Below are 14414 nucleotides of genomic sequence, written 5' to 3'. Positions count from 1 at the left end.
AGTTGAGCCAGTTCCCTACTGTTGGACATGTAGGTTGTTTTCAGCGTTTTGAAGTTATAAACTGTACTTTGGTGGACATCTTTGTGCATAACTCTGAATACTTGACTAATTTGTATCATTAGATAAATTCTTAAAGGTAGAATCATTGAGTCAAATGGGGTCTCACTTTTTCTTTGGAAACTTGGAAGGCAGACAGAATTTTTCCTGAGTGGCTAACACTCTCGTTGACCGCAGGTCGAGGACCAAGCTGGCCCTGGTGTGTTAGGGTTTAGAAGAGGTCCCTGGACTTCTTGATTGCCCAGTTAGGGTTTTTATTTTGTCTTCCTTGTGATCACTAGCTCAGGTCTGCTCACACAGATTTCTAGAATGTTAGAACCAGACAGGTTCTTTTTCAGTGGTTCTCAACCTTCCTAATGCCACGACCCTTTAGTACAGTTCATGTTGTGGTAACTCCCAACCATAAAATTATTTTCATTACTACTTCATAACAGTAATTTTGCTACTGTTATGTCTTAGGCGACCCCCTGTGAAACGGTCATTCGACCTCCAAAGGGGTCATGACCCACAGGTTGAGAACCGCTACTTTAGATCCTTCCTTTATGGAATTTAAGAGATGGCTCTGGCATGGACTCAGTCTGCTATGGACTTAATCCCCTCCAGGCCTTAGAGCCTTTTTTACAAGAGGGTATGGAGCTGTGAGAGCCCTCCCACCTCAGAGTCAAGTTCCTGGGGTTTTGCTGCTGGTTGTTTCCATGAGCTCACTTTCCATGATTTCTTCAGAAAGGCTGGTAAAATTGTTATTGGCGTTTGAGCATTTGTCCTTTAACTCTTTATCATGTCTTACTCCTTTGGGAACCTACAGGTTGCATGATGGAGTGGGAGTGGTGATGAGGGTGAGGAGCTGCTGGTGGCCCTCTCCCATAGGCTTTGCATAACCATCTCTCCCTTCTTGTTTCCACAGAACATTCTGCTCCGGCAAAGGTGGTGAGGGCAGCAGTTCCTAAACAGCGCAAAGGCAGCAAGGTAAGGAATGGGAGTAGGCAACCCAAGGGGACTGCCTGGAGGTAGTGACCTCTTTCTTATTCTAGTTGAGTGCTTCTGAGCTGCCAGGTAGTCCTATATCATCTCTGAATAGCAGAGGAGCCCCCTTCTGGGCCTCCAGTGTTGATGGGTCTTGTGGGAAGAGTGATTTTGCCCTCTGATCGCTTGATGGAGCTGCGTTTTGGGTAGGGGGATGAATGGCAGAGGAGGGTCACCCCAGAGCGTTTATAGAATGTGCCTTGCAGGTTGGTGACTTTGGAGATGCAATCAACTGGCCCACACCTGGAGAGATAGCTCACAAGAGTGTGCAGGTGAGTCTGAGGAGAAGGATGCATAAGATGAACTCTGGCTACACGTCACATTTGGCTTTTCAAGCTTTCAAAGCTTCAGGTCTTACCTTAAGAGGAATTGGTTGGTATAATTTGGGCAGCACTGAAATAGCTAAGAGTCATCATTTGAGCCCTGTCTGTGTATCAGGGACTGCCAAGTGCTGTATATTCATCATTTCATCTAACCTTCACAGTGACTCTAAGGTAGGTGCTTTAATAATTCCCATTTTATGGATGAGGCCACTAAGGCTGGGAAAGGTTAATTACTAGCCCTTGATGGCCAAGTGGGGATTGGAAGTCAGGTGTGTTGCATTATTCCAGAACCTGTGTTCTCCTTCACTACACTTGGATTGCCAGAGAGTGGTCTTTGGCCAGGTACCTGCCTCTAGATAACATGTCTTGGGGAAGCTTTATAGCTTTTCTTAGTCCCAGCAGAAGAGGGGCTCCTGGTCAGTCCTCTTCTTCCCTGTGCTTTTGTTCTAGGCTGACGGTTTAGGTCCCTCTCTGGCTGTGGCCACTGACCTTCAGTTTGCAGACAGGGTTGGTGTGGACAGGCCAAGGGCCAGCATGTCCTCCATCTCACAGACTACCTGGATGTGGTCCTGGTACAGGGAGTAAATAAACGTTTGGCTTCTGTGAGCCCCAGTCCCTCTGTCTTGTAGATTTCCTCTCTGGCTTAGACTTGAAGAAGCCAGAGAGACAGGTTGTCTTCCACCTCCTGCCTGTTTGACCACTCTTCCCAGTGAAAACATCTTAGGTGTGAAAACAGGACTTTTAGAATGCATCTAGCTCAACCTGCCATCGCATGCTCCAGCACTTCTGCCCTGTCTTTTAGTGACAGGCTTCCTTCCATCCATCCATCTAAAGAGACTCACAGACTCACCACATCTCCCTGTTACTTTACTTCCTGCTGTAGCCACAGCCCCACAAGTCTCAGCCTGCCCGTAAGCTGCCACCCAAAAAGGACATGAAGGAACAGGAGAAAGGAGAGGGAAACGATAGTAAGGAGAGCCCAAAAACCAAATCGGATGAATCAGGGGAGGAGAAGAATGGGGACGAAGACTGCCAGCGAGGGGGTCAGAAGAAGAAAGGTGAGTGACTTGGAGCAGGGCTTGGGAGAAGGTAGCAAGGCAGCACTGTGAAGGGGCAGAATGTAAGGGCTGCAGAGGAATTTCAGGAGCCCTGAGACGTCCTTAGAAGGCTGGCTGGTGTAGGCCTCTGGGCCAGCAGTCTTCACCTCAGCCACCGTCTGTCAGATCCTTCTCTTATTAAACAAGCATTTGGTAAGCCCTGTTCTGAGCAGTGGGGCTCTAGCAGTGCAGAAGACAGGTGAGGTCCCCGCCTCAGAGTATTCTTTGTATCTTAATATATTGTTGTCCCATGAAAGATTTCACTTAAAGACAAGAGTTCCCATTGCTTTGGCTGAAACTTAAGGTTAGGGCATAAGTTCGGCAGCTCTAATAGAGATCCAGGGTAACAATGGTTAAACAGGTCGGAAGTTTCTTTCTCTCACCTGACAGATCAGTTGTAAGTAGGGCAGGCCCAGAATGGCAACTCTTTGATTCCTTTTTATCTTACTGTGGTGTTTTGGCACTTCTCACCCAAGATGGCTCACTATTACCACCTCCTAGCAGCTAGCAGGACAAGAACAGGGGAGAGTGGCTCCCTTTTAGGGATTCAACCTGGAATTGACTACTTTCAGTGAACCCTTCATAGCCAGAACTTTGGCACGAGTCTGAAGGGAACCTGGAGAATACAGTCTTGATTCTGCACAGTCAAGTATCTGGCTCTCTGACCACGGAGAAATCAGTGTTGAGAGTTACCCACGGGTATTCATCACACTGAGGTCCATAACCTCCTTATTTTAGAGATGAAAATGAGGTCCAGCATGGGAAAGGAATTTGCCCAAGGTTACTTGATTGTGATTCAGGACTGAAGCCGTGGACAGGGGAAGAAGGTTGTGGATAAAGATAGCTGGGAGGGACCTCCTTCAAGCCCTTCTTGTGTGCCCATGCTGTTCTCCAGGGAACAAACACAAGTGGGTCCCATTGCAAATAGACATGAAGCCTGAAGTCTGCAGAGAGAAACTGGTCTCACGCCCTGCTCGCCCGCCAGAGCCACGACACACACCTGCCAACCGCGGGGAGATCAAAGGTATGCACCACCTACTATGGAGGGCCTGGGCATGGGGGTCACCCTCAGACATGAACCAGAACCCTCTTTCCTTACAGGGTCTGAGCCTGCCACCTACGTGCCTGTGCCTGTGGCCCCCCCCACCTCAGCCTGGCAACCAGAGACCAAACCGGAGCCTGCCTGGCCCGACCAGGATGAGACATCGAGTGTGAAGAGTGATGGGGCTGGTGGGGCGCGGGCTTCCTTCCGCGGCCGTGGACGGGGGCGTGGTCGTGGCCGGGGACGTGGCCGGGGTGGCACTCGAAGTACGTGAGGCCCCTTTGGGCTCCGGGATGTCCCAGGGAGTGCAGCATGGGCGGTGGGCAGTGATCACCTCTCCCTAATGGCTCCCATTTTCCCTGTAGCCCATTTTGACTACCAGTTCAGCTACCGAAAGTTTGATGGTGCAGAGGGTCCTCGAACCCCCAAGTATATGAACAATATCACCTACTACTTTGACAATGTCAGTAGCACCGAGCTTTACAGCGTGGACCAGGAGCTACTCAAAGACTACATCAAGCGCCAGATGTGAGTGGTTGGGAGCCTTCTTTTTGAAATGATGAGATGGGTAGGGGTTTGGGGGCTCCCTGAGTTTGGCAGCTGGGCAGAGTAGGACTGGACAGGTCCTTCAGTTACTGCGCTGGCTGGAGCTAAGAAAGATGACTTTCTCTCATCTTTTAAGCTACATTTTTATAAAATTGTTGATTACAGCAGTAATAACATATTTATGTTAAGAAAATTATAAATTGCCACTAACAGAATGGAGAGAAGATGTCTTAGACTGCCCGCTTCTGTGCTTCTTTTGTAATGGCTGCATTACTAGAATGCTAGCAAACACAAGTCCTCACTATTATTGGTCAGGCTCAGTGCTAAGTACTTGATAGGCATTCTCTTACTTAATCCTGCAGTTGTCAGTTTTTCTGAGCTGGTTTTATTCCCATTTTGTAGATGAGCAAACAGGCCTAATACCTTGCCCAGTGTCTTACAACTAGTAAGTGACAAGGCACATAGTTGAATCCATTTCTGTCTGATTGTAAAACCTTTGCTTCTAACCACTCTGATATATTGTGTCTTGGTCCAGGATTGTGGCACATAGAGTGTGATAAGTGTTTTAGGAGCTGAAGAGGAAGGGAGTTTGCCAGGCATGCAAAGGGGCTGAAGGGCAAAGGGAATGGTTTGACCCAAGCTTGGGGATCCATGAGAGGATAACATTTCTTTTAGTCCTTAAAACTGTTGTATGTACACTAGGGACACAGGTAAGGCAGAGGCTCTGTGAGGTCGCCGGGGTGTACAGCAGAATAGGGAAGGGCATATTTGTAAATGATGCAGCAATCATACCTATTCTCTCCTCCACCTAGTGAATACTACTTCAGCGTGGACAATTTAGAGCGAGACTTCTTCCTGCGACGGAAAATGGATGCTGACGGTTTCCTTCCCATCACTCTTATTGCTTCCTTCCACCGAGTGCAGGCCCTTACCACTGACATTTCACTCATCTTTGCGGTATGTCTCCTTCCCTGGGGCTGGGGTGCAGGGGAAAAAATAGTCCTGGCTTATGGAGCTGGAGTTTGGGCTGAGGCAGGAAACCTTGGAAGAGCCCCATTTGATTACTTCTGCTAAAGTCCCAAGGCTTGCCCAGCCTCTCTCCCTGTCTTTCCCTTGTATTATGGAAATGTTCTGACAAGTACAAAAGTAGACAGTGGTATAATGAACCCATCACCCAGCCCCAGCAATTTCAACTCATAGCCAGTCTTATTCCATCAACCCCTTAATTTGTTTCCTCTCCCAGATTACTCTGAAGAAAGGTATCAGGTAACCTGAGATTTCAGTCATGTTTCAGTACCTGTCTCTAAAATTAGAAAGACTTGTTTAAAAGTATATAATCACAGTATCATTATCCTATGTAAAAGTATTAATAATTCCTGAAGATCACCAAACATTTGGTCAGTTGCAGATTCGTTCTACTTGTCAAAAAAAATTTCTTTTAGTAGTTTATGAGGCCCATATGTTCTCTTAAGTCTCCCCTCCCCCCGTTTTTTCTTTTAATTATTTGCATAAATCGGGTATATCTTTGTGTATCTTGTAGACTGTCTTGTAGGACACAGTGGTGTCATTTAACATGTTCTATACTCCAGATTTTTAATAAATTGATCTAGAGGCCTGACTAGATTTGGTTTGGGTCTTTTTCCATCTCCTTGTCAAGAGTACTTTAGAGATAATTTGATTCTTCCTTATGTGATAGAAGCTTTGGTTGATGATCATTGCCTGTTATTTCATTGTGAATTGTAAAATGGTAATATTCTAATTCTGTCGTCCATCTTCATTTGTTAGCTGAAGTACCTCTTTAAAAAGGAGGATCTCTACTTCAACTATTTAGTTACAAAAAGGTATATAGTTTGTGTAGAACAATAGATAAATCTTGATCTTTCCCTTTATTAGCCAGTTTTCAGAATTATGAGTTGATCCCTAATAACCTTCAGAGGTGACCAGTGAGGTTTGGGCTTGTTTTTTTGTTTTATTATAGATTCAAACATATTTCGTTTATTTCAATCCATTGCGGTTGATATGCTCAATCAAATTGTTCCATATTTGGTTGGTGGGGCCCTACTTCACCTTCTACATTTCCTGCTCAAGATCTGGAATTGGACATTCTTTTTTTTTTATCCTCACCCGGACATTTTTTTGCATTCATCTTCAGATAGAGCAGGAGGGAGAGAGGGAGGAAGAGAGAGAGAGAAACATTGATGTGAGAGAGACATCAACTGGTTGCCACCCACACAACCCCAGCTGGGGCCGGGGCTGAACTGCAACCGAGGTACGTGCCCTTAGCCGAAACTGAACCCGGGTCCCTCCGGTCCGCAGGCCGACGCTCTAACCAATGAGCCAAACAAGCCAGGGCTGGAATTGGCCATTCTTTTTTTTTTTTTATCCTCACCCGAGGACATTCTTCCCTTTTTTGTTCAGACAGAGCGGGAGGGAGAGAGAGGAAGAGGGAGAGGGAGAAACATCGATGTGAAGGGACACATCGAGTGGCTGCCACCCGCACGACCAACCAGGGCCGGGGACAAACTGCAACCGAGGTACGTGCCCTTAGCGGGAACCGAACCCGGGTCTCTCTGCACCGCAGGCCGACGCTCCAACCGCTGAGCCAAACCGGCCAGGGCGGGAATTGGCCATTCTTTCAAGGAATTCTAGATCTTCTGTTTTGGGGGAATAGTATTTATGATATGTAGGTAACACATATTTGAGTTACAGGGGTGTTTATTGCTACTTGATTGCCCATTGTCATTAGAGTCTTTTTTTTAATACACTATGAGATTATACTCATTTTCTTTTTTTTTATCCTCCCCTGAGGATATTTTTTCATTTTTTGTTCAGATAGAGTGGGAGGGAGAGAGAGAAACATCAACGTGAAAGGGACACATCAGATTATATTCATATTTTTTATTAAAATTCAGGACTACAGGGTCTTTACTTAACCCTAAGGATCTTTTACTTATTCCATTGCCAAAATCCTAATGGCATCAGCATAATTATTAATTTTACCTCGCAGTTTATACATATTATTCTTATCTCTACAACTACTACTAAAAACAGGTTTTTTGTATTTTTTTCCCTGTACTTATAGAGGAAAATGACTATATTTTTCAACTTATTTGAAATAATCTTAGGGTGGTTATGTCTTCAACTTGATATATGTTAGTTTCCTTTTGTTCTGAAGTTTTAGAGATTGCTTCTTTCCTCTATCCCCAATTTTTAATTTATTTTACATTCATGTAAAACTTTTGCATGATTCCAAGTTGACATAGTATATTCAAAGACATCTGACTTAAAATACACTCTTCCCCTGCAAGTTACCTTTTTTTTGAATCCTTCTATTAAAAAAAATAAGCACATGCCTCTATGTGTATTTGTCTCCCTCCTCTTTCTTAGATGAATAGTAGCATGTATTTCTATGCCTGTGTTATGTTTCACTTAGTATATCTGGGAGCATAGTAGTATAGTATAGAATAGAAAGGTACTCCTCTGTCCTTTTCACAGTTGGATATATATCTTTTCATACTTTGCCTGTATGTCTTTGGTATAAATTTCTGGAAGGATGGCTGAACTAAAGGGCAAATGCATATGTAATTTTGCTAGCTATTGCCTAATACTCTTTCCAGAGGTTGGGCCTTTTGCATTCTCACCAGCAGTATGAGCGAGTGCCTCTTTCTCCAGCCTCACCAACAGAGGATGTTGTGACATGTTGAAATGTTTTCCTCATTTATTTAAAAGATTTTTAAAGAAAACTTTCTTTTCCTCTCTACTTTTTACCTCTTTCCCTAGAGACAAACACCTCTAACAGTTTACCCAAGAATCTAGAGATAATTGTATTTATATGTTTTTACTTAAACACCAGTGGTATCTTTTACTCTCTGACCTAGACCTATTTTTTTCTGGCTCTTTTCACCTCAGCACATGTGAAGCTGTTTTCATTGTCTGCATAGTGTTCCCTTGAGTGGATGTGCCATAGTTTATTTAAATTGCCTGTGTAGTGATAAGTTAGGAAGTTTCCACATTTTTCCTGTTACGCTTAGTGTTGCTATGAAGGGCCTTTTATGTGTCTCTTACACATATTGTCACCTGCGTGAGCAAGTATTTATCTGGGGCAGATTACTGGATGTAGAATGGCAGGGTCAGAGGACAGGTGTGTTTTTCATGTTCATGCCTCCTACAAATTTGAATGTCTCATTTGTCCACCAATCCTGGAAGGTGGTGCCAGTGTTCTAATAATCCTGCCAGCACTGGACTCATCCCTGAGCTCATGGAGGCCCAGTCATCTGTCTACTGGCTTCTAAATCTCAATCTATTCAAGTCTTTCCTCTGCATCCTCTCCATTTTTCTCCCCTGCAGGCCCTAAAGGACAGCAAGGTGGTAGAGATTGTTGATGAGAAAGTCCGTAGGAGGGAAGAGCCAGAGAAGTGGCCTCTTCCTGGTCCCCCAATAGTGGATTATTCCCAGACTGATTTCTCCCAGCTTCTCAACTGCCCTGAGTTTGTACCTCGCCAGCACTACCAGAAGGAGACAGGTAGGTACCTTGTCGGCATAGGGGTGCCTCCCCTTGCCCTTGTCCTGTGGCCAGTAATCCTCCTCAGGGCTGGCATCAGGAGGAGGACTGGAGGGATGAGGACCTTACCTTTCCACCCTCAGAGTCGGCTCCTGGCTCTCCTCGTGCAGTCACCCCAGTGCCAACCAAAACGGAGGAGGTCAGCAACTTAAAGACGCTGCCCAAGGGCCTGTCTGCCAGCCTGCCTGACCTGGATTCTGAGAACTGGATTGAAGTGAAGAAGAGGCCTCGGCCCTCCCCAGCACGACCCAAGGTGGGTGAGGCCTGTCCTTCACCCTGAGTTCTAGGAGCTTGGGCTGGAGTGCTCGGAGAGGGGATGTCACATACAGCTCTGAAGGGCTATCAGGCAAGCTGGTGGCTCAGGGTGTAATGTGAGCTGAGGTCACCAGTGTCTGCAGGAGGTTGATGTGACCTGTTTTCTTTGTCAGTGATGTCCGCCCCTCAGTACAGCCCTAGCTGTGTGAGTTCCTGAATGGCATTATTATTTTTTTTTTGTTCAGGTAGAGGGGGGGGGGGGGGGAGAGAGGAACAGAGAGAGAGAGAGAGAGAAACATCGACGTGAAAAGGACACATCGAGTGGCTGCCACCCGCACAACCGACCAGGGCCGGGGACAAACTGCAACCGAGGTACGTGCCCTTAGCGGGAACCGAACCCGGGTCTCTCAGGACCGCAGGCCGACGCTCTAACCGCTGAGCCAAACCGGCCAGGGCCTGAATGGCATTTTTTACAGGAGGAGATCATGCAGCTTCTGGCAGTAGTGTTCCGAGTTGCTTGATGCTTGGCTGTTCTTTTTGCCCCATCTAAATCCCTGGGGCTGGAATGTTTCTCTCCCCGCACCCCCCTCAGCGCCCCCTTCCTTCTCGTCCCCTCTCCCTTCCATTCTATCTAAAAATCAATGGGAAAATATCCTTGGGTGAGGATTAACCAAAAATAAATAAATAAATAAATAAATAAATAAATAAATAAATAAATAAATAAATAAATCCTGGGGCTGCATCTTAAGTGCCTTTTCCCTGGGTTTGTCCTCACTGCACCTGTATAAGCTCCTCAGGCCCTCAGAAGAGGGAAGCGCGAGGGATTCATAGCCTGGATGTAGAGTTGGAGTCTATAGACTAGAGCACAGGTTTCCTGTCACTGATGGCCAGTGACTTTGGGGAGCTTATTGAATATCTCAGTGTTGCAGTTTCCCTTCCCATTTTCAGATGAAGGAGGGGTTAGACTGCTCTAGAAATAGTAAAGCAATATATGAATAGTACAAATTAAGTTTGCTGTTAGAGAAGTGTTTTATTCTCAAACTGAAATTACTGCAGACTTTTACTCCATCCACCTTCCTACTCCCCACTCCCCATACCTTCTTTAGTCTGGGGTTTGTGAGGAGGCCTCAAAGATGACCTTCAACTTTGGGTCTGTGGAATTCTGTACTTCCTTTTCCATTGTTCCACTGTAGTCACTTCTTCCAGGAAGTATTCTCTGACTGTCCTCTTTCCTACACCTATTGGTTAAGTGCCCCTCTCCCTGTATACTCACAAGTTCTATTTATAGTCTCTACCTTAGCATCTGCACTTGGCTTGTTGGTGGTTGACTTTTTTCTTTCACTAAACTGTGAGCTCCAGAAGTTCATTATTCGGCTTTTAGGGTTCTTCATACAGGACCTGGTACCAGTGGGTACTTGCTCATTCATCAGATAGTTGAACTGCTGTCACTAGATCCCAATCTAGGTGCTGAGGATAGGAAGAAAAGCAAGGCAGAGATGTGGTCCTTGCCTCATGAAGCTTATGGGGAAATGCTAGGTAGATGGATAAATGGATGAGTCCGCCTGTTGAACTTCTGTGAGCCCCCTCCCAGGCTAGGTGCTACGTAGGATATAGAGGTAAATGACAGCACAGTTCCTACCTGTAGGGAACTTGTTATCTTATTGTTCATGAATGACTATGATGTGAACTGTAGGTAGAGTAACCTGGAATCCTATGGAACATCCTTTCTCCATGAAGCTGCCCCTAAGGTACATGTGACTTGTTGGCATTTTCAAGGCACAGTTGTGATAATATAATGTTGAGGGGCTGGGGCCTCTATTGTAGGACAACTATAGAACCTGGTCTAAGGACACCTTAGTAATTCTCTTTCCCCTTGGTTTGTCCCTGTGTTAGAAGTCAGAGGAGCCCAGGTTTCTCCACCAGACCTCTCTGCCTCAGCAGCTGCCCTCTCAGCAGCTGATGTCCAAGGATCAGGATGAGCAGGAGGAACTGGATTTCCTGTTTGACGAAGAGATGGAGCAGATGGATGGACGGAAGAACACCTTCACCGCTTGGTCTGATGAGGACTCTGACTATGAGATTGATGACCGGGATGTCAACAAGATCCTCATTGTCACTCAGACGCCACCTTACATGCGCCGGCATCCAGGGGGGGACCGCACAGGCAATCACACCTCCCGTGCCAAGATGAGCGCTGAGCTGGCCAAGGTCATTAATGATGGGCTCTTCTACTATGAGCAGGACCTGTGGACTGCAAAGTTCGAACCTGAGTATTCCCAGATCAAGGTAAGGTTCAAACACAGCAGTGAAGGTGGGGCCTGGAGTGCCTATAATGAATGGGGAAGAAGAAGCCAATTACCTGTATGACCTTGACCATAGAACTTCAATATCCTTAATATGAAAAGAGGGTGATAATTGACACCTTACTGGGACATTGGCAAGGAAAAAGATGTTTACACACTTTGTAACCTCTGCCGTGTGTAGCATGGTTACTCTGCCACCTGAGCATTCATGTTTGTTTTTTTTATTTAATTATTTTTGTTACATATGTTTCTCCTCCCCCTCCCTCCCCGCCCTCTCCCCAGCTTTGTTGTCCATGTCCATTGCTCATGCATACAAGTTCTGTGGTTTATCTCTCCCCCACCACCCCCTCTTCTGGGGATTGTCAGTCTGTACCTCACTTCCACGTCTCTGGGACTACCCCATTCCTCAGACTGTTATGTTCATTATATTCCACAAATAAGTGAGATCATATGATACTTGTCTTTCTCTGTTTGGCTTGTTTCACTTAGGATGACACTTTCCAGGTCCCTCCATGTCATCTCAAAGGATAAGAGATCTTTCTTTCTTACAGCTGCATAGTACTCCATTGTGTATATGTACCACAACTTTTTTATCCATTCGTCTACTGATTGACACTTGGGCTGTTTCCAGATCTTAGCTATTGTAAATAGTGCTGCTACAAACATGGGGGTACATATATTCTTTCTGATTGGTGTTTCAGGCTTCTTAGGGTATATTCCTAGAAGTGGGATCACTGGGTCAAATGGAAGTTCGATTTTTAATTTTTTGAGGTCACACCATATTGTTTTCCATAGTGGCTGCACCAGTCTGCATTCCCACCAGCAGTGTACTAGAGTCCCCTTTTTTCCACACCCTTGCCAACACTTGTTGTTTGAAAGCATCCGTGTTTAATGTGCTAACAGTCAGCTAGATACTTCTGTGGGAAATAGAATAAGGGTTAGATTATCATTTTTATTCTTAAATATTTAAGCATATATAAAAGTTAAAAAGCCTCACTCGGCTGGTGTGGCTTAGTGATTGAGCATCGATCCATGCACCAAGAGGTCACTGGTTTGATTCCCAGTCAGGGCACATGCCCAGGTTGTGGACCTAATCCCCAGTGGGGGGCATGCAGGAGGCAGCAGCCAATCGATATTCTCTCTCATTGGTGTCTTTATCTCTGTCCTCTTCCTCTCTCTAAAATCAATAAAGAAAAATTACTTTTTAAATAAAGTTTAAAAGCCTTTTAAGGAGCTTGCTTTAAGTTTGAAAGATGGAGAAAAGCTAGGTCTTTTTAAAGTCATTGCTACTTGGAAACAATCAAAACCTCTGTTGTAGGTTTTTACAGTGTATATATGTGGAGATAGGTGGGCCTTTCAGCCTGTGTAATAAGTTAGCAGTGTGTTTGGTGGAGGTGAGGAGAGATTAGCAGGAAGAGATTCGGGGAGTCTGCATTGAGTTACTGGGGAGCTGGAGTCCTGATTTGTCTTGTTGCAGAGAGGGCTGGGCAAGTACTAATCCCTTCTGGGTTAGCACACTTGTGCCTGGGTAACTGGGGTTAAAGAATGATGATGGGGCTGCTGAGAGCCTGGGGACCAGAATTCCACGTATGTGGACTTGGGAGCTGCCCTCTCTAGCTTCCTGCACGTCTTGATTCCTAAACAGGCTAGGGCAGTCCTCTTACTAACATCTTTCCCCACCCATCTCGTATCCTCTGCAGCAAGAAGTCGAGAACTTCAAGAAAGTCAACATGATCAGCCGGGAGCAGTTTGACACACTAACCCCTGAGCCCCCTGTGGATCCCAACCAGGAGGTCCCTCCTGGGCCACCCCGATTCCAGCAAGGTGAGGGTAACACTGGGGACTGTGGCCTGGGTTGGAGGGTCTGGAACCCTTTGACAGGAGGTGTTCCAAGGATAGACAGTCACGGGCCTACCCCTGTTTGCTGACCCTACTCTGCCTCTGCAGTTCCCACTGATGCCCTGGCCAACAAGTTGTTTGGTGCTCCTGAGCCCTCTGCCATCGCCCGCTCTCTACCAACCACTGTCCCAGAGTCGCCAAACTACCGCAATGCCAGGACCCCCCGCACACCCCGGACACCACAGCTCAAAGACTCAAGCCAGACACCACGGTTTTACCCAGTGGTGAAGGAAGGACGGACACTAGATGCCAAGGTGAGGCACTCCTGCTGGACTGCTAAGAGTCTTGGGTCCATTTCACTGCGTCCCAGTGCCTTGCTTTTCTCTCTCTGGCCTGTCTAAACCAAAAAGGTGCCAGATCCCCCACCTGCTGTGTATTCTTAGGCTGGTGGGCCCACCTGGGGTTGAATGACCACATCTACAAAATGAATTGGGTGTGGGACTGGTGGCCCCATGGAGCCATGATAAGCCCAAAGGAGGACTGACCAGGTATAGGTTCTTGGGAAAATCACTTCACTCCCAAGCCTCTCTGAATAGGCATGTCAGCTCCTAGCTGTGGACATTGTGAGAGAATAGATGTGAAAATGATTTGTAAATTATGAAATGACACACACATATGAGGAGATCTTAGTCCTACAAAATGCTTGATGCTTCCCACAGTTGTATGAGTACAATAAATAATGAGTCCTGGACTGACCTTTGCAGATGCCTCGGAAAAGGAAGACAAGACACAGCTCCAACCCACCCTTGGAGAGTCACGTGGGCTGGGTGATGGATTCACGAGAGCACAGGCCCCGGACTGCTTCCATCAGGTGTGAGGCTGTGGGGAGGAGAGATCAGGTTGACAGTGAGGTAGGTGGGAGAGCCACGAGATCGATGGGACCAAGAAGACAGAACCTTTTTGGTAAGAAAATTAAAGAAAGGGACCTTTATCTAAATCCAGATAAACTAAAAGTAGTCTAGAAAGCTTCATCCAAGGCCTGGGAAGAGGAAGGCTTCTTTCTAAAGCAGTAGTGTCACAGCCATCTGGGACCAGATCCTCAGAGAGTATCCGTGAGTTGATATTTGCTGCCTACCTCAGGATAGTTTGGCAGTTGAGTAAAAATACAGATTCCTGGGCCCTACTGAGGTCAGGGCCCAGGTAACTTTTTATTTAATTTAAGTAAAATAGCTCCAGTACTTCCTGTTCCAAAGCAAGGTTTGGGAGCTACTGACTTGTGGACTGTATTTTCTGCAAAGATGGTATAGACCAAAAATAGGCATAGTTTTAAGAAAAATATAGATGGATTAACCGATAGTAGCTCATTCA

At 46.1% G+C, this 14414-nt stretch overlaps 1 protein-coding gene across 14 annotated transcripts in view; it reads left to right on the top strand.

The window, feature by feature from the left end:
• LARP1 (La ribonucleoprotein 1, translational regulator) overlaps positions 1-14414 on the top strand; it is a 59252-nt gene that overhangs the window by 32568 nt on the left and 12270 nt on the right. The window contains exons 2-14 of one of the 14 annotated variants that reach the window (XM_036239823.1): positions 962-1023; positions 1287-1352; positions 2287-2461; positions 3429-3524; positions 3602-3808; positions 3908-4070; positions 4901-5045; positions 8436-8610; positions 8733-8902; positions 10798-11190; positions 12908-13031; positions 13155-13360; positions 13811-13917. In XM_036239823.1, coding sequence (XP_036095716.1) covers positions 962-1023; positions 1287-1352; positions 2287-2461; positions 3429-3524; positions 3602-3808; positions 3908-4070; positions 4901-5045; positions 8436-8610; positions 8733-8902; positions 10798-11190; positions 12908-13031; positions 13155-13360; positions 13811-13917 — 2089 coding nt within the window. Of the gene's footprint in view, positions 1-961; positions 1024-1286; positions 1353-2286; positions 2462-3365; positions 3525-3601; positions 3809-3907; positions 4071-4900; positions 5046-8435; positions 8611-8732; positions 8903-10797; positions 11191-12907; positions 13032-13154; positions 13361-13810; positions 13918-14414 lie in introns of those variants that run through there. The other 13 variants (XM_036239821.1, XM_036239822.1, XM_036239824.1 and 10 more) reach the window with 13 other exon arrangements.

Source organism: Molossus molossus, unplaced genomic scaffold (genome assembly GCF_014108415.1).
Source record: "Molossus molossus isolate mMolMol1 unplaced genomic scaffold, mMolMol1.p scaffold_m16_p_4, whole genome shotgun sequence".
Classification (NCBI taxonomy): Eukaryota; Metazoa; Chordata; class Mammalia; order Chiroptera; family Molossidae; genus Molossus; species Molossus molossus.
The sequence above is the reverse complement of the archived record's forward strand: the minus strand, read 5'-3'. Positions and strand labels throughout refer to the sequence as shown.